The sequence below is a fragment of the Elephas maximus genome, chromosome 2 (genome assembly GCF_024166365.1).
Source record: "Elephas maximus indicus isolate mEleMax1 chromosome 2, mEleMax1 primary haplotype, whole genome shotgun sequence".
NCBI lineage: Eukaryota > Metazoa > Chordata > Mammalia > Proboscidea > Elephantidae > Elephas > Elephas maximus.
Window position 1 is genome coordinate 200,920,221 of NC_064820.1, and position 24,552 is coordinate 200,944,772.

The window sequence follows — 24,552 nt, forward strand, 5'->3', positions numbered from 1 at the left end:
ACAATTCCTTTTCCTGGAAAAGTCTCTTCTGGAGCCTTCTGACCTGCTCCATTCTAGGACAGTTGGCCTTCTGCATTTGGCACCCAGCTGTCATCCTCCTGTGAATGCCCTTCTTTCCTGGACTGAATCTCACGTTTACTGTGTCCTGTGCCTTTTTCTTTCTTGGTTTACTCTCTTTCTGTGGCATACATCTCCCAATAGCTTCCTAAGAAAGAATACGTGGGAATAAATTTCTTGTAACCTAGCATGTCTGTAAATGTCTTTTTTCTACCCTGATACTTGCTGGATAGTTCACTGGATATAATTCATCATTGAAAATCATTTTTCTTCAGAATTTTAAAGCCATTGCTCCATTGTTTCCTGGACCCCAGGCTGCTGTTGAGACACCTTGATGAGATTCTTGATCGTTTGTGACTTGTCTTTCATCTCTGAAAGCTCATGGGATCTTCTCGTTTACTCCAGTGTTCTGAAGTTCCTCAGTGATGCACCTTGATGAGATTCTGTTCTTATCTATTGGTTGAGTACTTTCATCCTAAAATCCACATCCCATGTTTCTAGGGTATTTTCTTCTATTATTGATTGATTTCTACCTTCTGTTTTTTTTTTTTTCCTCTCTCTCTCTCTTTGTGGAATAGATAATATTGCATCTTCTGAATTGATTTTTTAATTTTCTTTTTCTCAAAATTTCCATCTTTTTGTTTTCTTATTCTACTTTTTGACAGATTTCCTTAATTTTCTCTCCCAACTTCTGTTGAGATTTTAAAAATATCTTTAATCAGCTTTAGTGAAGTACCATGTAAAATTCACCCATTATAAGTGTAACATTTGATCCATTTTGACAGATTTACTCAGCTATGTGTCACCATATCAAGACAAATAACATTTCCATTATTCCCAAAAGTTTCTCTTACCCTTATGCAGTTAATCTCCTCCCTTAACCCCAATCCATGGCAACCACTGATCTGCTTTCTATCACTATAGGATTTAACAGGATTTCGTATGAATAAAATTACACAGTTTGTACTCTTCAGTGTCTGATTTCTTTCATTTAATGTAATACTTTTGAGATTCATGCTTGTTGTCTCATGTGTCAGTAGTTCCTTACGTTTACTGAGTAACATCCCATTATATGGCTAAACTACCATTTGTTTATGCATTTCCCATAAATGAACATTTGCATAGTTTTCAGCTTTTGGCTAAAGCAGCTATGAACATCCTTGCACAAGTTTTTGTGTGGGTATATTTTCAGTTCATATGTTTTTTATAGACATACATTTTTACTAGGGTAAATGCCTAATTGCTGGAATGTATAGTAAGTGTATGTTTAATTTTATAATAAACTGCCACACTGTTCTCAACATGGCCATTTCACTATGAGAGTTACAGATGTCTTATTGCACTGGTTAGGACTTCCAGTACAGTGCTGAGTAGCAGTGGTGAGAATGGACATCCTTGACTTGTTTCTGCTCTTAGGGGAAGACATTCAGCCTTTGACCAGCAAGTATGATGGTTAGCTTTAGGTTTTTTATAGACGCCCATTTATTAGGTTGGAAACCCTGGTGGCGTAGTAGTTAAGTGCTACGGCTGCTAACCAAAAGGTCAGCAGTTCGAATCCACCAGGTGCTCCTTGGAAACTCTATGGAGCAGTTCTACTCTGTCCTATAGGGCCGCTATGAATTGGAATCGACTTGACAGCACTGGGTTTGGTTTTTGGGTTTTTTTTTTTTTTTTTTTAATTAGGTTGAAGGAGTTCCCTTCTATTCTGATTTGACAGAAATCATTATCATAAATGGATATTTAATTTTTTCAAATGCTTTTCTGAATTCTTCAGATGATGATATGGTTGATATAGTTAATTACACTGATTCTTAAATATCAAACCATATTTGTACCCCTGGGATAATCCCAACTTAATCTTGATTAATTATACTTTTTAAATATTGCTGCATTAATTTGCTAACATTTTTAGTGATTTTTGCATCTGTGTTTATGAAGGATATTAGTCTGTAGTTCTCTTTTCTTGTAATATCTTTGTTTTTGGTATCAGGGTAATGTTAGCCTTATAAAATAAACTGGGAAATTTCCCCTGCTCTTCTGTTTTCTGGGAAAACTTGAATTGGTGTTATTTCTTCATTAAATGTCTGGTAGGACCAGTGAAGTGTTCTGGGTCAGCAGTTTCTTTTGTGGAAGTGTTTTAAACTGTGAATTCAGATTCTGCAGCCTTCTTCTCTTCAGTGGTCCACAGGGTGGTCCACCTGACTTCTGTCTCCTCAATTCAGTGAGACCCCTGGGCTCTGTTTTTGTCCTGGTCTATGACCTGGAAACTGCCTCCAGGGACTAAACTGGGGCATCTGTAGATCGTACCTCTGTGTTTTCCCTTCTCTTGGGCATCACCGTCCTTCATGCCATTTGTCCATTGTCTAGAAATGTTTATATATCTGTTTTTTTTTTTTTTTTCTGATTTTCTAATTGCTAATGATGGGAATTCTCTATTGAGTTTTTAAATTCTGCAATCATTTTTAATTTCCTAGAGTTCTTGTTTCTCTGTATATTCCTTTTTTTATAAGCTCCTATTTATGTTTTATAGTTAAGATATCTTATCTCTAAAGCTGTTAATAGATTTTCAAAGGTGATTTCTTCTCTCTTCGTAGGCTCTGCTTTCTCTCATTTCTGTTTGATCATTTTGGTATCTCTTTCTTGTTAGAGGCTTTCATCAGCTAGCTAGTAATCCCTGATTGTTCAGTTGAGGACTGGGAGGACTAAAGTCTTTTTTGGAAGCTCAGTGTGGGTTAGTGGCTTGAATTTTCACCAAGGTACTCCTGCGGCCAACTGCCCTGGTGTCCTTCAGTCCAGAGAAGGTTTGCTTTACTCTCTCCAGAAGAGTATACCTCCAATCTTTTGGTGAGTTGGAAGAGGAGAATCCCCCAGCTCCTCCGAGTCGGGGAGGGGATCTGAAAACCTAATGGCTTCGTAAACTGACCTAAGTTCCATCCTCTTTATTTTATATACCCCCACTCCCCACCCCTATTTCAGGTATACCTGATACCACCAATTCTTGGGCCTTTTGGTGATTATTTGGAAGTAAATTGGGTTAGTTTTTGGTCCCTCCCTGAATTTGACCTCTTGACTACATTGCATAGGGGCTTGAGCATACTATTTACGTGCCTTGCCTGAAACCCTAAAAAAAAAATCAAACCCATGGCCGTTGAGTCAGTTCCGACTCATAGCGACCCTATAGGACAGAGTAGAACTGCCCTGTAGGGTTTCCAAGGAGCATCTGGTGGATTTGAACTGCCAACCCTTTGGTTAGCAGCCGAACTCTTAAGCCCTAGAGTTACCTATTTTAAAACCGTATTGTTTTTTGCTTTTTTTTTTTTTTTTAATGGGACGAGTGCAGATAGGAGTCTGCCTCTTTAATTCAGCCCACCTAAAGTGACCTGGGCTTCAGTGAGTACTGACTCTGGGTACGCACACTTAGCCTGCTCTATCGTAGAAAAGTCACAGTCAGTTTCAGTATGTCCAGTTTTTCCATTCCTCGGTTAATTTCCAGCGTGGTGAAAACAGAATCCATCTGCCTCTTCTCTTTGATAAGCAATTAGATGAGCGTTATCCTGTAACAACTTATTAAAAAGACAAATATTTCTTATATATATTTCTTACATGTTTATATAAGAAAATATAAATACATATATATGTGTGTTTTTATTATCACAGTCAAGAAAAGGATTTAATAGACATAACTATCCAATAACTGCTAGGAAAGAAAGCTAAAAATGCATGATTTTTGTTGATTATTTTTGAAAGCCATCTCCCATACTTGTTAACCTTTTTTTGAAGTATAGCATAAATACAGAAAAGTATGCAAATCATAAGTGTACAACTCAACAAAGTTTTTACAATGTGAACACATCTGTATAATCCACACCCATATCAAGAAGTAGAACGTTACCAGCACTCCAGAACTTGCCCAATGACCTCACTTGCTTTTATCCCAAAAATAACAGCTACCCTGACCAAAGATCTATTTTGCCTTGTTTTTTTTAACTTTATATAGATGGAATTATACAGCATGCACTCTTGTTTCTGGCTTCTTTATTTCATCATTATATTTGACATTTATCCATGTTGTTGAGTGTAACAATAGTTTATTATCATTGTTTAATAATTCATATATGTGTAAATCTACCACTATTTGTCCATTCAACTTTTGCTAGACTTTTGGCTGCTTTCTAGTTTGGAGTTACGATGGATAGTACTGCTATGAACATCCTTGTACCTGTCTTTTAGAGAATATATTATACATTTCTCTTGAGTATATAGCTAGGATTACTATGTTTATGCATATGTTGGTCTTCAGTGAATACTGCCTGATAGTTCTACAAAGTGATTATACCAATTTATACTCCAGCCAGCAGGATATAGAGTTCCATATCCTCTTACATTCTAGATATTTCAGTATCACTTTTTCTTAATTTTAGCTATTTTTAGATGATGTATTGGGTATCTCAGTGTATTTCAACCTATCATTGATGAAGTTGAACATTATTTTATTCATCACTTGAATAACCTCATTTGTAAAGTATCTGTGAGTCTATTTCCCATTTTTTATTCAGGTGTCTGATTTTTTTCTTAATGATTTATAGGGGTATATATTTGGAATTCGAGTCCTTTTTCATATTTTTGGAGCCCTGGTGGTGCAGTTGTTAAGAGCTTGGCTGCTAATCAAAAGATCTGCAGTTCGAATCCACCAGCCAATCCTTGGAAACCCTATGGGATGGGTGAAATATATGTATTACAAATATTGTTTTCCACTCTCTGTGGAAAATGGTTTCATTTGATAAACAGAAGTTCTAAAGTTTTAGGATAGTCCAATTCCTTGTGGTGTTTTTTCCCTGTGGTTAAGGTTTTTTGTGTCCTGCTTAAGAAACTTTTCACACCCCAAGGCCATGAAGATCTGTGTTTTCCTTTAGAAGCTTTATTATTTTACCTTGTAGGTATAGGTGTACAATCTACATGGAAGAGCCATTATTCAGTATTTTCCATATGGATATCCAGTTGACCCAGGATCATTTATTGAAAAGACTGTCTTCCCAACTGTACTGCAGTGTCACCTTTATCCCACAAAAGGTGACTGCATGTGTATGGGTCTGATCCTGGGCTCTAATCTGTTCCATTGGTCTATTTGTGTATGAGGTCTATTTCTGGACTCTATGTTCTGTTTCATTATGGTATTTGTCTAGCGTTGTACCAGTATCACTTAGTTACTCTAGCATTATAATGACTCATATTTATTAACGGTGTAGGTCCTCCAGCTTTGTTCTTTTCTTTTACAACTTTAGAATTGGCTTGTCAGTTTCCACAGAATTCCTGCTGAGATTTTGATAAGAATTGAACTGAATCTGTAGATTAACTGGAGAGAATTGAAAGTACTCCATTTAATTAACATGGTATATCCCTACATTTTTTTAGATTTTTCTTAATTTCTGTCAATTTTTCTTTTTTATTTAGTTGTTTTTGTAGTTTTGTGTGTAGAATTCTTAGACATCTTTCATCATACTTATTTCTAAGTATTTGATTTTTTGATGCAATTACAAATATCTTTAGAAAATTTAATTTTCTAAATGTTTTTGCTTATATATAGATATACCATTGGTTTTTGTGTATTGATCTTGTATCCAGCAACTTTACTAAATTCCCTTATTAATTCTCATTGATTATAGAGTGTTTTGCATTTTTTTCTTTCTTTACCTTGTACTGGTTAAGACCTCTGGTACAGTGTTGAATAGAAATGGTGATACCAGACATGCTTATTTCATCCCTGTCTCAGAGAAATGTTTTCAGTATTTCGCCATTAAATGTGATATTTGGTGTAGGTATTTTGGAGATGCTCTTTATCAGATTAAGTAAATTCTGTTCTATTCCTATTTTGCTATGAGTTTTTATCATGACTAGGTGTTGAATGGGATCCCTGGTGGTGCAAATGGCTTGCTCTTGGCTGCTAAACGAAAGCTTGGCAGTCTGAATCCACCCAGCAGCACTGTGGAGGAAAGATCTGGTGATCTGCTTCCATACAGATTGCAGCCAAGAAAACACTAAGGAACAGCTCTACTCTGACACACATGGAGTCACCATGAGTCATAATCAACTGGACACCAACAGGTTTTTCGGGTGTTGAATTGGGTCAGATGCCTTTTCCACAGCTATTGAAATAATGATGTGGTTTTTCTCCATTATTTTGTTAATGTGGTGAATGACACTGAGTGATTTGAATGTGAAGACAACTTTGAATTTCAACTTGGTTATGATATATTAGCCTTTTTTTATATCACACTGTATTCCTCTTGCTAATATTTTGTTTAGGAATTTGCATCTGTGTTCATGAGAGAGACTGCACTTCAATTTTACAGTTTTTTAATGTCCTCAGGTTCTGGTAGATTGTACTAGCCTCATAGAACAATTTAGAAAATGTTCGTTGTTTTTCAGTTTGAGTGAGTTTGTGTAAGATTATTTGTGTATAATTTCTTCCTCGAGTGTTTGGAAGAATTCAGTAGTAAAGCCATCTTTGCCTGGAAATTTCATCATGAGAAGATTTTAAAGTAAAAGTTCTATTTCTTTATTAAATATAAGACTATTCAGATTTTGTTTCTTCTTGGGCCAGCTTTATTACATCGTACCTTTCTGGGAATTTGCTGCTTTCATCTAAATTGTCTAATTTATTGGCATAGAATTTCTTCACTATATTCTTATTATCTTATAACTCTGTAGAATCCATTCTCATATTATCTTTATCCTTCCTGATGTTGGTAATTTATGCCTTCTCTCTTTTCTGGACTTTTCTAGCTAGAGGTCTACCAGTTTTTCGTTAATTTCTGTTATTTTTATTTTTTCTTTCCCTCTCTGCTGTTCTTTTTAATTTCTTGAGATTTGATACTTAGGTCGTTAATTTCATACATACACAAAATATGTGTGTGTATACATTTCCTTCTAAACATGGCTATAGCTGTATCCTACACGTTCCAATTCATATTTTCATTATCATTCAGTTCAAATGTTTTCTGATTTTTGTTGTGATGTGTCATGGATTGAATTGTGTCCCCCCAAAAATCTGTCAACTTGGCTAGGTCATGATTCCCTTGTATGATTGTCTACCATTTTATCTTCTGATGTGATTTTCCTATGTGTTATTAAGTCCTATCACTATGATATAATAAGATGGATTAGTGGCAGTTATATTGATGAGGTCTACAAGATTAGGTAGTGTCTTGAGCCAATCTCTTTTGAGATATAAAAGAGAGAAGTGAGCAGAGAGACAGGGGAACCTCATACCACCAAGAAAGCAGTGCTGGGAGCAGAGTGCATCCTTTGGACCTGAGATTCCAGCACTGAGATGCTCCCAGACCCAGGGAAAACTGATGACAAGGACCTTCCTCCAGAGCTGACAGAGAAAGCCTTCCCCTGGAACTGGGACCTGAATTCAGACTTGTAGCCTACTGGACTGTGAGAGCATAAACTTCTCTTTGTTGAAGCCAGAAACCCTGGTGGCGTAGTGGTTGAGTACGACAGCTGCTAACCAAGAGGTTGGCAGTTCGAATCCACCAGGTGCTCCTTGGAAACTCCATGGGGCGGTTCTACTCTGTCCTGTAGGGTCCCTGTGAGTCGGAATTGCCTCAACGGCAGTGGATTTGGTTTTGGTTAAAGCCATCCACTTGTGGTATTTCTGTTATAGCAGCACTAGATGACTAAAACATTATGTCTTCTTTGTTGTATATATTATATAATTTAGAAGCATTCGTGGATTTTCTAATTATCTTGTTTTATTTTGGTATCCAGTTCTGGCTTAATTCCACTTAGTTCAAAGGACATATTCTGAAGTATTTCAGGCCTATGAAATTTACTCACACTTTTTTTCTTTGTGGCCCAGTATATGGTCAGTTTTGGTAAATCTTCAGTGTGCACTTGAAAATATGTATTCTGTCACTTTTAGATATAGTGTTTTAAGTATATAAATTAGGTCAGGTTTGTTTATTGGATTGTTGAGGCCATCTCTATTTCTAATGGTTTGATTTCTGAGTTATTGAGAGGGGTGTGTAAAATCTCCCACTATGAGTGTCAATTTTTCCTTTTCATTCTCTCAATTTTCATTTTATACATTTTGAAGTTATTATGTACATACAAATTTAGATTTTTTTTTATATGTACCTGGCAAAATTGACCCTTTTCTAAATATGAAATAATCGTAAGCCTTTAATACTGTCTGATTTGTCTGATATTAGTATAGATACACCAGCTTTCTTTTGGTCAGTGTTTGTGTGCGTGGTATATCTTGTTCAGTCTTCCATTTTCAAATTTGTCTATATTTTTGGTATTTCTCTTCTAAGTAGAATTTAGTTAGGTTTTTTTTTTTTTTAAAAATCCAGCCTGACAGTCTTAGTCTTCTAATGGAATAACTTAAACCAATTATTACTATGTAGGATCTGATGTGTACTGTATTATAATTTATTTTATATTTTACTTACTTTATGTTCCTTTTCATCTTGGATTAAATATTTTTACTGTTCCATTTTCCTGTTGTATAAGCTGATTAATTTACCTTTAATTAGTCATGTAGTGGCAAGTCTAATAAGTAAAACCAGGTTATTACTGTCTAATGTAAATTTTTACTTTTAATAATTACCAGATAATGCTAAAATCTTTTTTTAAATTACTGTTTTCTTTCTTTCACCTTTTGTGCTATTTTTGCTATTTATTTTAATTCCACATATATTTTCAACCCCTCAAGACATTATAATTACATAGTTATTGTTTTTACAGTAATTATTGGTTTTATTGATTCACATATTCTCTCCGTTGCTTTTCATTCCTTCTTACATTTCCATATTTCCACTTGGGATTATTTTCCTTCTGCCTAAAGGAAATTATTATTTCCTTTCCATCATTGTGTCTTTTAATACTTGTCTCCTGGTGACACAATCTCTGTTTTTATTTGTGTGGAAATATCTTTATTTCGTCTTCACTTTTTAGGGATATTTTATCTTTCTATACTAATTTGAAAGTGCTCTTTCAACACTTCAGACGTTATTTCATTGACTTCTGGCTTCCATTGTTTTTGTTGAAAAGGTAGATGTCAGACTTATTTTTGCTCTTCTGAAGGTAATACATCTTTCTCAGGCAGCTTCCAAGATTTTATTTGGTTTTCAGTAGTTTTACTATGATGTGTCTAGGTAGGTTTTCCTTGCATTTATCCTGCTTGGAGTTCATAGTGCTTCTCAAATTTCACTTTTCAGACTTTCTATTTCCAATTAATGTTTTTACCTGTTCATTTTCCTCCCCCCATTCCAGAACATCAGCCATACATATGTTCAAACTTTTGGCCATATTCTGTATAGCTCTTTCCTTTTTTCTCCATATCTTACTGTGGATATTTTCTATGTATGACTGGGCAACATTTTGTTCAGTAATACATAAGGTCACTATGAGTCAAACCTGACTCAACAGCACCTAACAGCAATATGTTTCTCGTTCACTGTTTCCCCTGCTGTGTCCAGTATACTATTAAATCTATCTATTGAGTCCTTAGTTTCAATTATAGTATTTTTCAGTTCTAGAATTCTCATTCGATTCTCTTGTTTTAGATCTCTATTGTAATTTTCATCCCTATCTGTTTTCTTGAATATAATAACACAGTTATTTTAAAGTCCATGATAATTTCAGTATCTGGGTTCTGTGAGTCTTTTTCTACTGTCTATTTTTTCTCCTGATTCAGTTTCCTAGTACACATGTTACCTTTTGATTGAATGCCTGACATTATGTGTGAAGGATTTTAAAGGCTTTGGACGATGTCGTATTCCTCCAGAGAAGATACACCTTCTCCACTGGTAGACAGCTAGACTATGAGCAAACCAATTTAATCCAGCCAGGGACTGTTTTAGCTGGAGGTTGGATTGCAGTGTTTGCCCTTATTCCTATCTTGTAGATCTCAGGAGTTCCAGCTGACAGCCTCACATGTTTATTATGACCCCCTCCTTGGAAGGTCATGAACTGCAGTTTTTGGCATGACAATGCCATAAGATTATAAACTATTCTGGATTTCTCTTTAGTTTTAGTCCCTTGCCCTTGGAAGCTTCAGAATTCAGAAAATTCTTAAGAATTCAGAAAATTCTTTGAGGTAAAGCCATTAAATGTGGGGATCATTGCATTTCCTTTCTCTTCCAGGTATTAGACTATCAAGTTTGGTCTGTCTCAGATGACATCGGATGCCTTCTGGCCATTTTGGGGTTTCTTAGTTTTGTTTTTAATGTATATTTTCTGCAGGAGTGTTGGTCTGCCATAGGCAACTCTATCATGACCACAGTGGAAATCAACCTATAAGATTTTGAGGCTTGGCAATCCTGATGTTTAACTTCGATCATTCTTTGTTTTGAGCTCAGCAGGATTTTAGTCTTAAAATGTACCTGTTTAACTTTCCTCTTCAGATAAGTAAAGTTTTTTGTTTTTTTTTTTAATTGTCGCTCTTTGTAGAAATTTTTCTGGAGTGACTGGGAAGAAGAAAGGAAGAGAGAGGCTTGTTCTCGATAGGATTTTACAGTAACTTTTGCATCATCTGTTTTTAGTTTCTAGTACTTAGCAGTTTGTCCTAGTACAAACCCTGAAGTAGAATTAAGTTAAAAGATGAATACTCACAAAGAAGTCTGAAAGATCAATATGTAATCCAGAACTCTACTTATTAATACTGAGAGACCCGTGAAACCAAGCAAGAGGTTGTTGAGTAAGTGTGGAATTTGTGTTGTGGAGAAGAATCATTTTCTCAGATAATTCATGGGGCCGTGGCTCCTATCCCAGTAGCAGAGTCCTAGTTCTAGTGACCACTATACTTCTTGCCCCTAGATCCAGCCCTCTTCGTCCTAGACATACTGGGTATATCCTGAGAGATTTGCTCTTCTGTTCCTAATTTACTATAGTCACCATACTTCCTTATGGTACATTTTCCTACGTAGATGTCACATTATTCATATGGGTTTATATACATTGCTTCCTCACAAACAGGAGGTGTCCTAATTTTATTAGTAGATATGAGCATATCACACAGCCTTTACAGCAGCCTACTTTTTATTATCTATCTGAATGCTAAAATAATCCTGTAGTACATAAAAGTGTTAGCTTTGGTAGTTACTCCTAAATTGAATTCTTTTTCTACCAAGTATTGACCTCTAGTTTCAGTGATTTCTTGAGACCACATCTGGGTTATTTGTTTTAAACACCACATCACTAGAAGAGAGCAGGGTATATATTTTTTTCTTATTTGTTAGCATAGTGTGGTCTATATCAGGTTTTTTTTTTTTGAGGCTTAGAAAGTCAGATAACTTTTCTATGACCCTCAGGAGAGTAAGTTTTATATTAAGGATTCCAACCCCAGACCTGTGACTTCTGAGCAAAAGCTTCCAAGCGCTCCTGCTTCATACATTATACAGTAGATCAGCCCCTTCCTGCATAGTCTTCTATTCACCTCTCCTCCCTTTCCTTCTTTATCTTCACTTCAGTGCTGTAACATGTTTGTCAACATTAACAGGCTCATCATCTTATCCCAAATGGATGTTTTACTAAGGTAAAACATTTATTTTTAATGTCTTTCAGACTGGATGGCTATGTTTATGAGTAATAAGTGCACTCTCAAGGCAGAGGTTCTTGATGAAGAATTGGATCAGTGGAAGATAAAGGAAAGATTCGCTAGAGATTGTCACTGGAAATGTGATAACCTGTTAGAAGAGCAGCATGGAGGCCAGGAGATAAATATGCAGCAAGTAGTAGTTGCACACCAGAAAACCCTATCTGGGGTTGGTGCCCAGGAGCATAATGAATCTGGGAAGGACTGCACTATGAGCTCATCTTTTATTCAAAGTCAGAGAGGTCAGTCTGGCAAAAAAGCCTTTGAGTGTAATGAGTGTGGAAAAGTCTTCTCTAAGAATTCAACCCTTAAAAAACATCAGAAAATCCATACTGAAAAACCTAATGTAAATCTGAAAACTATTAAAGAGAAGCGATATAAATGTAGAGAATGTGGGAAAGCCTTTCACCAGAGTACACACCTTATTCATCACCAAAGAATTCACACTGGTGAGAAACCTTATGAATGTAAAGAATGTGGTAAAGCTTTCTCAGTGAGCTCCTCACTTACTTATCATCAGAAAATTCATACTGGAGAGAAACCTTTTGAATGCAACTTATGCGGAAAAGCTTTTATTCGAAATATACATCTTGCCCATCATCATAGAATACATACTGGAGAGAAACCTTTCAAATGTAATGTATGTGAAAAAGCCTTTGTCTGCAGGGCACATCTTACCAAGCACCAGAATATTCATAGTGGAGAGAAACCCTATAAATGTCACGAATGTGGGAAAGCCTTTAATCAGAGTACAAGTTTTCTTCAGCATCAGAGAATTCACACTGGAGAGAAACCATTTGAATGTAATCAGTGTGGAAAGGCCTTCAGGGTGAACTCTTCCCTTACGGAACATCAGAGAATTCATACTGGAGAGAAACCTTATAAATGTAATGAATGTGGGAAGGCTTTCAGGGATAATTCGTCTTTTGCTCGACATCGGAAAATTCATACTGGAGAGAAGCCATACAGATGTGGTTTGTGTGAGAAAGCCTTCAGGGACCAATCAGCCCTTGCCCAACATCAGAGAATTCATACTGGAGAAAAACCTTACACATGTAATATATGTGAGAAGGCCTTCAGTGACCATTCAGCTCTTACTCAACATAAAAGAATTCATACTAGAGAAAAACCTTACAAATGTAAAATCTGTGAAAAGGCCTTTATCCGAAGCACACACCTTACTCAACATCAAAGGATTCATACAGGAGAAAAACCCTATAAATGTAATAAATGTGGGAAAGCCTTCAACCAGACTGCAAATCTGATTCAGCATCAGAGACATCACATTGGGGAAAAATGATATGAATGCAGTTTAAATGGAAAAGCTTTGAGACTGAGTATGTTAATTACTGAATGTAAGAAAATCCATGCTAGAAAATAACTATGAAAGCTTACAGCAAAATGGTCATTTTACGTACTAAGAGTTAAGCTTCACAACATTGTGCATTTTGAGAATTTGAGAATGGCAAACACTCCTTATTGTTTTTATTGCCTCAATAGAATTAACAGTACTGTTTAATTAGTCTGAATTACCAAGTATCAGAACCAAAACAGAGCTTCACTAAGGACATAGAAATTGGTTTAAGAAAATTATACTTTGACTATTAAGAAAAATTATAAAATTGCAGAAATTAAGGCTGAGAAGCAAAGGGAAATAAAGGAAATGGTCTACAAGCATTTCACTCTACTTCATTCTCTTATATAAGAGGGTTGCTACCTTTAATGAAATTCTTATTTCTCTCCTCACCCACACTCCAGGCATTCAGTTTAAAGAAAGTACAGTCACCCATGTGTCAGCCCAGGAATTACTTTAATTATGTTTTCCACGTTCTACTTCAGTCCGTCTTTTGTCAGATCTCCCTGGTCTGTGTAGCCACTGGCTTCTTACCTGAATTCTTCTGGGACAATTCATCTGAATGGTGTGTTCCTCTGTTAATGTAGCAACTCCTGCCTATTAACATCATGTCCTTTGTCACCACCTCATTTTCTTTGAGGAGTGTGGTAATCTGACTTCATTCACAATCCACGATTCTAGATACAGCATCCAAATTCATCTTTCAAAAATCCAGGACCCCTGCCTAGGGGGCAGAATTTAATCAAAAATCTTGATTTACCCAGTTTCTCTGGGGCTCAGCTTGACTCTGACCCTGGGGTGATACCTACAATAGGGGCCTTAGTCTGTGGTCATTACCTTCCAGTTGTTCCGCACTATAGTTAAGTTCACTGCACAGAGCAGTCAGGGGCATGCTCACCTTCAGGTGTAGGGATACCAACCACCTAGTTGTGGTCGTCTGAGCCACTGGCTACTTCTGCAACCTGTGTTCCTGGTGTACAACTGACATAAGAGGTTAGACCCACAAGGGCAGTTCTCACAGCGCGCTGATCTACTCTGGTTTCTTTGGCTGAACAGACCTCTGTGTCCACTGCATCAGAGTATGTTTGCTACCCACAGAATATTGAAATTTTGCATTCTGGTCCTTGCCCTAACTTTGTCCAGGTTTCTGAACGTATTAAACCCTGTGTTCATAGGAAAGCAGAGAACTTTGAATTTTTGCTTCTTGAGCATAGTGTTCAGGCTGTGGAATGTAAAGAGCTGTATCCTCCTCACTGAGGAAAATGGTTCACATTTGAGAGCATACTCTGTGCCAGATACTGTGGTAAGCGCTTTGCATATATTAACTCAATCTTTACAATTGTATGAGACTGTCAGTACCATCCCTGTTTGAAGATTGAGGAGAGAGATTTAGAAACTGGCCAAAAGTCAGCTGGTAAAGGTTGAATCAAGGACTTTTCCCCAGGTGGCAGAGCTACTGGGCACTTAACCACTGCACTTGGCCACCTCCTTTATGACACATTCTAGAGCACATAGTGAACCACATGGTTTAAGGTGTTGAAGTGGGACTCATGTGCATGGCGGTGGGATGGCTGTGTGCAAAGTCTTCAGTCTTGCAACCCAGGCTTCCTGTCATGGCTTTCCACACATAGGATTGAAGTCTTTTCTTCAAGCCCTAGTTTGTCAAGGTGGAAAGAGTTTAGGTGCTCTTGCTACCTGAAAGTCCAGAATCCATGTGTTCACAAACACTTATCTGAGTCTGACAACACGGTCCTGTGACATCTCATGGGCACAGCCTGAGATAGCCATGACAGGTCCTGGATCCAGGGCAAATGAGAGGGTTATTACTAGGAATACCTATTTTGGAGGCTAGTGGCCAGAGAAAAACAGAGAAGTGGCCATTCATTTATTAAATCATTTCTGTCAAATATAGTATACAGTGATTATATATGCATATAGTTATTCTTCCATGAACCTTAAACCTAATGGGGAAGGCAGGTATTATAAAATGAAGCCAAATAATTTGCAAATAATTGTAGTAAGTAGAATGAGTAGATAGAATAGGGTACTGTGAAAGAGTGTGTCAGGGTCCCAGCTTTAGTTTGTGTGGTTGGGGTAGGCCTCACTGAGGAAATTAACTGATGATGAGACCCAGGATAAATGAGCAAGACAGACACAGAGTTCGGGGCTTTGTAGACAGAGTGATCAGCATGTGGGAGAACTGTGAGGCAGGAACTAGCTTGGGCTGCTTGAGAGACTTTACAAAGGTGTGGGTGGAACCCAAAGAGTCAGAACCTACATGTGCAAGATGAGGTTTGATAGGAAGAGCAAGACCACATAGACCCACTTAGCCCTTGCAGTGAGCTTTGGCGTCATTCTAAACCCAGAGGAAGCTGTTACCAGATTTTAGGTATTTTATTTCAAACTTTCAAGGTACAGATAGTTTTTACGTGTTAAATTTATATAGGAGTGTAAAAAATGGAAAACTTCCTGTTATGAATTGAATTGTGTCGCCCCAAAAATGTATGTTCAAACCCGTGGTACCTGTGAATGTGACTTTGTTTGGAAATGGGGTCTTTGAAGATGCAATTGGTTAACATGAGATCATACTAGAGTAGGGTGGGTTGTAATCCCATCTGAGTGGTGTTATGAAAGAGAAGAGACACAGGCACACAAAGGGAAGACAGCCATATAAAGACAGAGGTAGAGATTTTTCAGTGATGCGTCTACAAGCCAAGGAACGCCAAAGATTGCTAGCCATCACCAGAAGCTAGGAGACAAACATGGAACAGATTATCCCTCAGAAGAAAACACGAATGACACCCTGATTTTGGACTTCTGGCCTCCAGAACTGTGAGAGAATAAGTTATTTTAAAGCCACCCACTTGTGGTAATTTCTTATGCAGCCCTAGGAAACTGATGCGCTTCCCAATTAATTTTCTTTCTTTCCCTATTAATTTCCCTTGCAGCTAAGAAACTCCAAAGTTTGGAAAATCACCCAAAGTTCAATTGCTCTCTAAAACACAAATGTTACATAATGTTGTTTTATAATTTCTGACCATTATAAGAAAAAATAAAGGTGTTACAAACATTTACAACCCCATTGCTGTCAAGTCCATCCGGACTGATAGCAACACTAGGACAGAGTAGAACTGCCCCATGGGGTTTCCAAGGCTGTAATCTTTATAAAAGCAGATTGCCTCTTCTTTCTCCTGTGGAGCTGCTGATGGGTTCAAACTGCCGACTGACCTTCGGTTAGCAGCTGAGCGCTTAACCACTGTGTCACCAGGGCTCCTTTTCCAAATCTTTACAGAAGGGGCTATTTCAGATTCCCCTGGTGAATTGCCCCAGGCTCCTCACCAATCTTCCTGCCTATGGTCTGGTCCCCTCCAGCCCACCTCCCACGCCAGCCGCCAGTGATCTGCCTAACCAGACATAGCACTTGCCTGCTTAAAACCCTTTCTACCCTTTGCCAAGAGTAGAAGAGCTACTCTTCTAAGCAAGGCCTTCAAGGCCCTACACACGTGGATCCACGCAGACCTCTCCAGCCTAACCTCCCACCTCAGCTCCCACAATTTATATTGCAGACACAAGGAAATTGCAGAAGATCCTGGCACCACAAACTGTAATTGTCTGTTTCCCCAGCTAGACTGAGCTCAAAGGCAGAGACTTGGCCCAGTTTAACCCACTGTGCCCAGTACCCAGCTAAAGCTCGGCACATAGTTGATGTCGGTAAATGTGTGTTAGTAAATAAATTAGCCCCAATTATTTCAAACGAATATTTGCTGAGGCCTGTAGAGGATCTGACGCATTTCTTTAAAGTAAAATGCCTTAGTTGTCCTATTGGAAGTTTATAAACAGAGCTTATTTTTCTAGAGGGCTGCATTATAAGGGAAAGTTCTGTACCCTGGGACTTAGGCTGTGGTATAAATGTTGGAGAGGGAAAGGAAGGAGGCATTTGTGGTGGTACCCCCTGAGTGTTATTCAACAGATACATAAATTTAAAATAATGTGGATTTTGGTAGTACACGATACAAACTTAAAAGGAATAAAAGGGTGTACAGTGAAAAATAGGTCTCTCACCTTCCCATGCCCCTGTTACCCAATTTCCCTTGCCAGAGGCAACAACAGTTACCAGAATCCTGTGTGTCCTTCCAGAGATAGTCTGTACATATACAGATGATAGGATATTGGAGTTCCTGGGTAGTGTAAAGGGTTAACATGCTCAACTACTAACTGAAAGATTCGTGGTTAGAGTCCACTCAGAAACACCTCAGAAGAAAGGCTTGGCAATCCGCTTCCAAAAAATCAGTCATTGAAAATCCTGTGGAGCACAGTTCTACTCCAACACACCTGGCATCATCATGGGTAGGAATGCACCTGGTTTTACTGGAAGTAACATTAGATACAATGTTCTGCATTTTGCTACTTTTCTTTAACAACATATCTCAAAGTTCTTTTCATTTCAGTACATATAGAGCTGCCTCATTCTTTGTAATAAGTGCAAAATACTCCATTGTTGAATGCACCATATCGTTGTCATTGTTAGGAGCCATCCAGTTGGTTCCGACTAATAGCGACCCTATCTGCAACAGAAGAAAACAATGCCCGGTCCTGCACCACCTTCACAATCATTGCTGCAATGTTTGAGCCCATTGTTGCAGCCACTGTGTCACTCCATTTCATTGAGGGTCTTCTTCTTTTTCACTAACCCTCTACTTTAAAAAGCATGATGCCCTTCTCCAGGGACTGGTCCCTTCTGATAACATATCCGAAGTACGCGAGACAAAGTCTCATCATCCTCGCTTCTGAGAAGCATTCTGGCTATACTTCTTCCAAGACAGCATAATGTATTTAATATTGGTCCCATTTAATGTATTTATTTTGCTGAAGATCATTGAAAAGTGGTTGCACCAGTACATTGACAGGGAACTGCCAGAAATTCAAGCTGGATTCAGAAGAGAATGTAGAACAAGGGATATCATTGCTGATGTCAGATGGATGTCGGTTGAAAGCAGAGAATACCAGAAGGATGTTTACCTGTGTTTTACTGACTATGCAAAGGCATTTGACTGTGTGAATCATAACAAATTATGGATAACGTTGTAAAGAATGGGAATTCCAGAACACTTAATTGTGCTCATGAGGAACCTGTACATAGACTAAGAGGCAGTCATTTGAACAGACCAAGGGGATGTTGCATGCTTGAAAATCAAGAAAGGTGTGCATCAGGGTTGCATCCTTTCTCCATACTTATTTAATCTGTATGATTTTTGCTGGACTATGTGAAGAAGAATGTGGCATCAGGATTGGTGGAATACTCATTAACAACCTGTGATATGCAGATGATAAAACCTTGCTTGCTGAAAGCAAAGAGGACTTGAGGTACTTACTGATGAAGATCAAGAACTAGCCTTCAGTATAGGTTGCATCTCAACATAAAACAAAAATCCTCACAACTGGACCAATAAGCAATATCATGATAAATGGAGAAAAGGATGAAATTGTCAAAGATTTCATTTTGCTTGGAAACACAATCAACGTCACCATAGAAGCGCAGTCAGGAAACCAAATGACATATCGCATTGGGCAAATCTGCTGCAAAAGACCTCTTTAAATGTGTTAAAAAGCACAGATGTCACTTTGAGGACTAAGGTGTGCCTGACCCAAACCATAATATTTTCAATCGCCTCATATGCATGAGAGAGCTGGACAATGAATAAGGAAGACCGAAGAAGGATTGATGACCTTGAATTATGGTGTTGGTGAAGAATTTTGAATATACCATGGACTGCCAAAAGAACAAACAAATCCGTCTTGGAAGAAATACAGCCAGAGTGCTCCTTGGAAGAGAGGCTGGAGAGACATTGTCTCACATACTTTGGACATGTTGTCAGGAGGGACCAGTGTCTGGAGAAGGGCATCATGCTTGGTAAAGTAGAGGGTCACTGAAAAAGAGGAAGACCCTCAATGAGATGATTGACACAGTGCCTGCAACATGGGCTCAAACATAACAATGACTGTGAGGATGGCACAGGACTAGGCAGTGTTTCGTTCTGTTTTACGTAGGGTCATTTTGAATCGGAATGGACTCGACAGCACCATTCTGACAACAATCGCTGATCCCAAACTGAGGTGCGGTTAGGTTGTTTTCAAATTTTTCATTACTGCAAACAATGCTGCAATTAATATTCTTACATATATTCCATTCCATACTTGGGCAAGTATAGTTTTAGGTAAAATTCCTCAAATTGCATTGCTGGGTTCAAAGAATGGGTGCATTTTTTCAATTTAGAAAGTGCTAACTTTCCCTCCTTAGAGGTTGTGCTAGTGTGCACCTGCATTGGGGGAAGAGACTGTGCCACCCACCCTTGCCAGCACAGAACCTTAGCCAAGTTTTTATACTTTGCTAGCCTGATAAGTCGATGTATCAGGGTGGTTTTATTTTGCCATTCTCTTACTATGAATTAAGTTGAACATGATTTCATATGTTTAAGAGCCATTATATCTCTATTCTTGGCTTGTTGGTTTTTAACAATCGATTTACAGGATCTCTTTCTAGTCTTCCATCATGAGTTTCAAATGTATTTTCTCAGTTTGCCATTTGACTTTGTTCATATGGGTTTGTTGATTCTAGTGCAAAGAGTTTTTATTTTTAAATAAAATTGAATAATCTTTTTTCTTAGACTTCTGGTTTTGTTTTTTAATTGTGTTTTAGGTGAAAGTTTACTGTGCAAATTAGTTTTTCATTCAAAAATTTATATACAGATTACTTTGTGACATTGGTTGTAATCCCCACAATGTGTTAGCACTCTCCCCCTTTCCTTTTCCACCCTGGGTTGTCCGTGTCCATTTGTCCGGTTTTCCTGTCCCTTCCTACCTTCTCGTCTTTGCTTTTGAGGGGATGTCGCCCATTTGGTCTCATACACTTGATTGAACTAAGAAGCACGTACCTGTTTGTTTTATAACCTGTTGCCGTCAAGCCGATTCGACTCATAGCGACCCTACAGGACAGAGTAGAATTGCCTCATAGGGTTTCCAAGGTGCGCCTGGTGGATTTGAACTGCTAACCTTTTGATTAGCAGCCGTAGCTCTTAACCGCTATGCCACCACAGTTTTACAGGCCTGTCTAATCTTTGGCTGAAAGGTAGACTTCAAGAGTGGCTTCAGTTCTGAATTAGCAGGGTGTCAACAGAGCCATAGCCTCAGGGGGTCTCCCAGTCTCCATCAGACCCAAAAGTCTGGTGTGTTTCTTTTTTTTTTTTTGTAAATTTGAATTTTTTCTAAGTTTTTCTCCCACTCTGTCTGGGACCCTCTATTGTGATCCCTGTCAGAGTGGTCAGTGGGTGGTAGCCAGGCACCGTCTAGTTCTTCTGGGCTCAGGCTGGTGGAGGCTGTGGTTCATGTGGTCCTTTAGTCCTTTGGGCTAATATTTTTCTTGTGTCTTTGGTTTTCTTCATTCTCCTTTGCTCCAAACCTAATGGGACCTATAGATGTATTTTAGATGGCTGTTCACAAGCTTTTAAGACCCCAGAAGCTACTCACCAAGACCTCTATGTTTTAAATCATAGTAGAAAGTCCTTACCCGCACAAAGATTACTTTTAAATTGCCCACCTCTTTCTGTTTTTATTTTTCATGTAAAATATTTGATCCCTCGGAATCATTTTGATGTAAGATGTGAGATAACGAAGCCAATTTAATTTTTTTTTAAAGATGGCTACCCAGTTTTCACAATACCATTTATTAACTAAGTCATCTTTTCCTGTACCGATTTGAAATGCCATCTTTTTGTTTCACCACATTCCACATATATCTAGATCATTTATCTGTCCCATCGGTCTATTTATGGTCTATGAGCCAGTACACATTTTGAATTACTGTAGCTTTTAAAAACATGAATTGACCCTTAAATACAGACAATAAAATTTATTTTATTTGTCTAAAGTAATTTCTTCAAATCTTGTTCTTTCACCTTACTTAAGACGATAATTAGAACTTGATTTTAATGCTAGGAAGAATGTCGGTAAACATTTAAGTATTTGCCCATCTCTCCATCATTAACTTTTAAGCCTAATTTTCAATGATGTATTTTCAACCCTTTGTACATGTCCTTTGCCTTCACAGTTAAAGCCCCAGACAACTGGTCCAGTCTAATGAACTTCTGCGAACGGGGCTCAACAGTCACTGCTTTTGGCATGTTTAATGATGTCCACTTTCTTTGTCTCCATTATAGATTTCACCCTTTCTTTTGCTTTTAAATGTTTTGGCTTGAATCATGGGACAAAAAATGTCAGTACGATATAGAAGAATTCAACAGAATGATTAACAAACTTGACCTAAAAGAAATATATATAGAATGCAGCACTGATGTCTGCAGAAAGCTGAATGGCAATGGAAATACTACATATCAAAACTAAAGCAGATCTTTAATACATTTCTATAGTATCCTCGTAACAGAAGATATTTTCAAGCTTGTCTCCTGTTTCTTAGCCATAGGAAGCATGTTGTTTTTTAAATTTATGTCTGATCAGTTCAGTATCTTAAGTCTTTGTGAGTCTTTTTTTGTCATCTCTTGTTTATGCTGGTTCTTATTCATGGTACCTCATTTCCCTTTTGGCTGGATTACTTTTGATACTATATTTTTCCTTATTTTTGAATAACTATATTGAGGAAATTTTTATGACAGGATGAAGGTGCCTTCTTCCAAAGAAGATTTGTATTTGCTTCTGCCACTAACCTCATGGCCCTGCCACTCTGGAAACTTAATTGTATAGCTCGGATATTTTGGAACAGCAAAAAAAAAAAAAAAAACCCAGTGCCCTCGAGGCGACTGTGAACAGCAGGAGATGTAAATTTGACCACACTGAAGCTGTTGTGGTTCTAACTTCTAAGGAACAGATCTGTCTTTGCCTTGATCCACGCTGCACAATGCAGGCAAATGTATCTGCAGTCCTCTGTGTGATGGAGAGAGGCACGGACGAGGTTAATTCTGATTTCTTCCTTACCATGAATGTAGATTTTCTATTAGATGCTCCTAATGTGGTGGCTTTGGGCTTTGAATTCAGTCTGCATTGCCTCAGGAGATTATCAAAAACCAACTTTCAAATTTGCCTTGATCTTCAAATGCCATCAAGAAAAAAGCAGCTTCAGCAGTCACCTCACTGGATCCCATTTTCACTGAAATTTTGGCCTGATAATCCTTACAATCCTTTCAGCTTTTCAATGCTTTTAAGAAGATTTAAAAAATATTTTAGTATGCCTTTTAGTTTCTGAAATCAGGAGAGTTTGGTTTCAGTAAACTTGTTCTCTCCCTTCCCAGAAATAGGACCTTCTGCTCTCTAGAATGCAGCCAGCCAGGTGCCCCCACTATTCTACTGTAACTCTTCTTGACAATGTTATCAGTGACCTACACATTTGCTAAATTTGAGGGTCAATTCTCAGTCCTCTTCTTACATTACTTATTAGCAGCATTTGACACAGTTTACTACTCTAATTTGCTTAAAAATATTTACTTGTCTTTCAGATCAATCCATTTTCTTGAGTTTTTTTTCCCGCTGCTACTGTCCTCCTGCTATTTCTTTGTAATAGTATCTTTTTCTAGTTCATATTCATCTCCCTGACTTCTTAATACTGAGACATTCTACCCTCTGACTTCCTCTCTTTTATCTTCAATCACTCTCTTGGTGATATCATGCAAATGTATGGCTTTAAATACCATCTTTGTATTGAGGCGTGTCCAAAGTAAGCTTACTTACTTTGTCTTTGTCATCAGGAAACACCAATCTCTAGAAAAGATCATCATGTTTGGTAAAATAGAAGGCCAGCAAGACAAGGGAAACCCTCAATGAGATGGGTTGACAAAATAGCTACAATAGATTCAAACACACCAATGATCACGAAGCTGGCACGTGACCAGATACGCGAGGTTGCCGCAGTCCTGGCTGACTCAGTGGCAACTAGGAACAACACATACTAAGGACTCCCAGGCTTATGTGTTCAGTGAAGATGTCTACCATGTAATCCTGATTCATATATGTAACAGCCTATTCAAAATTTCTACTTGGATGTCTAATAGAGGTGTCAATCTTAACATATCCAAAACTGAGCTCTATTTTTCCTCCCCAAACCTGCCTGGGGATGGGGCACAAGAGAACAAAGAGGAAGAAAACTGTGGGGTATCTTTCCTCTCTCTGAGCATTAGGAGACCCCTTTCTTGACCTCAGTCTCTCTGTCAGTGTCTTGTACTCATTTCCAGGTTTCAGGCTGAGGAACAACAGAGAAAAAAACAAGAGGGGGAGGAAAACTTGCTGCCAGTTCAGTGGCTTTCAAATTTTGATCTTCTTTCCCAACCTGCATGCTATCGGTTATATTTCAGAACCCTCAAATAGCTGTTCCATGCATCCTGTCCAGGTTTTATAGAGGCCTTCAGTGGGAGAAGGGAGTGGGTGTCAGTGGGAGAGAGGAGTGGAGCCTGCTTGCTTACTCCATTTTACCCAGAACTGGAACCTTGTATAAAAGTTTTTATTTTTGTACAGCTTTGTGTTTTCCCTAAATTAATTTCCTGTAAGTTTTGCTTACATAAATTCACATAGATCCTTAATTCTCTCCAGATGTTTCATTATGTATATTTACCATCTTCTCTCTTTATTTCACCTGTAGACATCCATTTTGAGCCATTGGTCCTCCTTCAATTTGGGCTGTTTGCTGTCTAAAATTACTGATATCTTTCCAACTCTTTACTTTCTCTTTACTAATTTCTTGGATTGAAGCATTGTTTCCTGGATCCCATGTCTTCATCTTTCTTGGCTTACTCCATTGTTTTGTTGGAGGATATGCTCCAAAAGCATTCTAAGAAAGAAAGCTTATGCCTGAATATGTCTTCATTCTGCCTTTACATTTATTGATAGTTGACTGATTATAGAATTCTAGAGGTGGGTGAGGTGACAAGTTAATCTTTCTGAAAGTAGGCTTTTAAATAATACCCTTACTTCCCTTACTTCTAACCCCATGCCTCACCCTGCCCCCTGCCATGTCTTACGTACCCAATAATCTCAGACTTCCCCAGATACTGTCTCTGAAAAAAACAAACTACCCGCTTGTCTCATCCCTGGTGGGTAAGTGTCTGTTGATGGCTTTCTGTGTCTAGGATGTGAGGGTTCATTGTTTCATGGATGGACTTTCAAAATAACTTCCTGTTTTCTCTGCTCTCCCTCCATTGTCACACACCCCCTCTTCTCTATATCTCCTACTTCTAATCCCTCAGCCTCTTGGGGGGACTCTTGTGCAAATTAGTGCTCTCTGCTTTCTCTTTCCCAAAGTACTCTTGTCCCAAAGTACTCTTGTCTACTTTTCAAAGTACTCTTGTCTACTGTGTCGTTTTTCATATTCTCTTTGTTCGTATGAGTTTATATAATTCATATACTTTTACTATTATTTTAGTGAGGCCTAGCCCTGTGGCGCTGTGGTTAAGAACTCAGCTGCTAACCAAAATGTCAGCAGTTCAAATCCACCCTGCTCCTTGGAAACCCTATAGGGCATTTCTACTCCATCCTACAG

At 38.1% G+C, this 24,552-nt stretch overlaps 1 protein-coding gene across 16 annotated transcripts in view; it reads left to right on the forward strand.

Moving 5' to 3' along the window:
• The window catches only part of ZNF454 (zinc finger protein 454), a 68,494-nt gene extending 47,775 nt beyond the window's left edge, over positions 1–20,719 (forward strand). For 10 of the 16 annotated variants that reach the window (XM_049874504.1, XM_049874507.1, XM_049874503.1 and 7 more), the window contains one exon: positions 11,632–20,717. In XM_049874504.1, the coding sequence (XP_049730461.1) occupies positions 11,632–12,962 (1,331 nt within the window). In that variant the 3' untranslated portion in view covers positions 12,963–20,717. Of the gene's footprint in view, positions 1–11,631 lie in introns of all 16 variants that reach the window. The other 6 variants (XM_049874514.1, XM_049874500.1, XM_049874515.1 and 3 more) reach the window with 2 other exon arrangements.
• Positions 20,720–24,552: the final 3,833 nt, after the last annotated feature.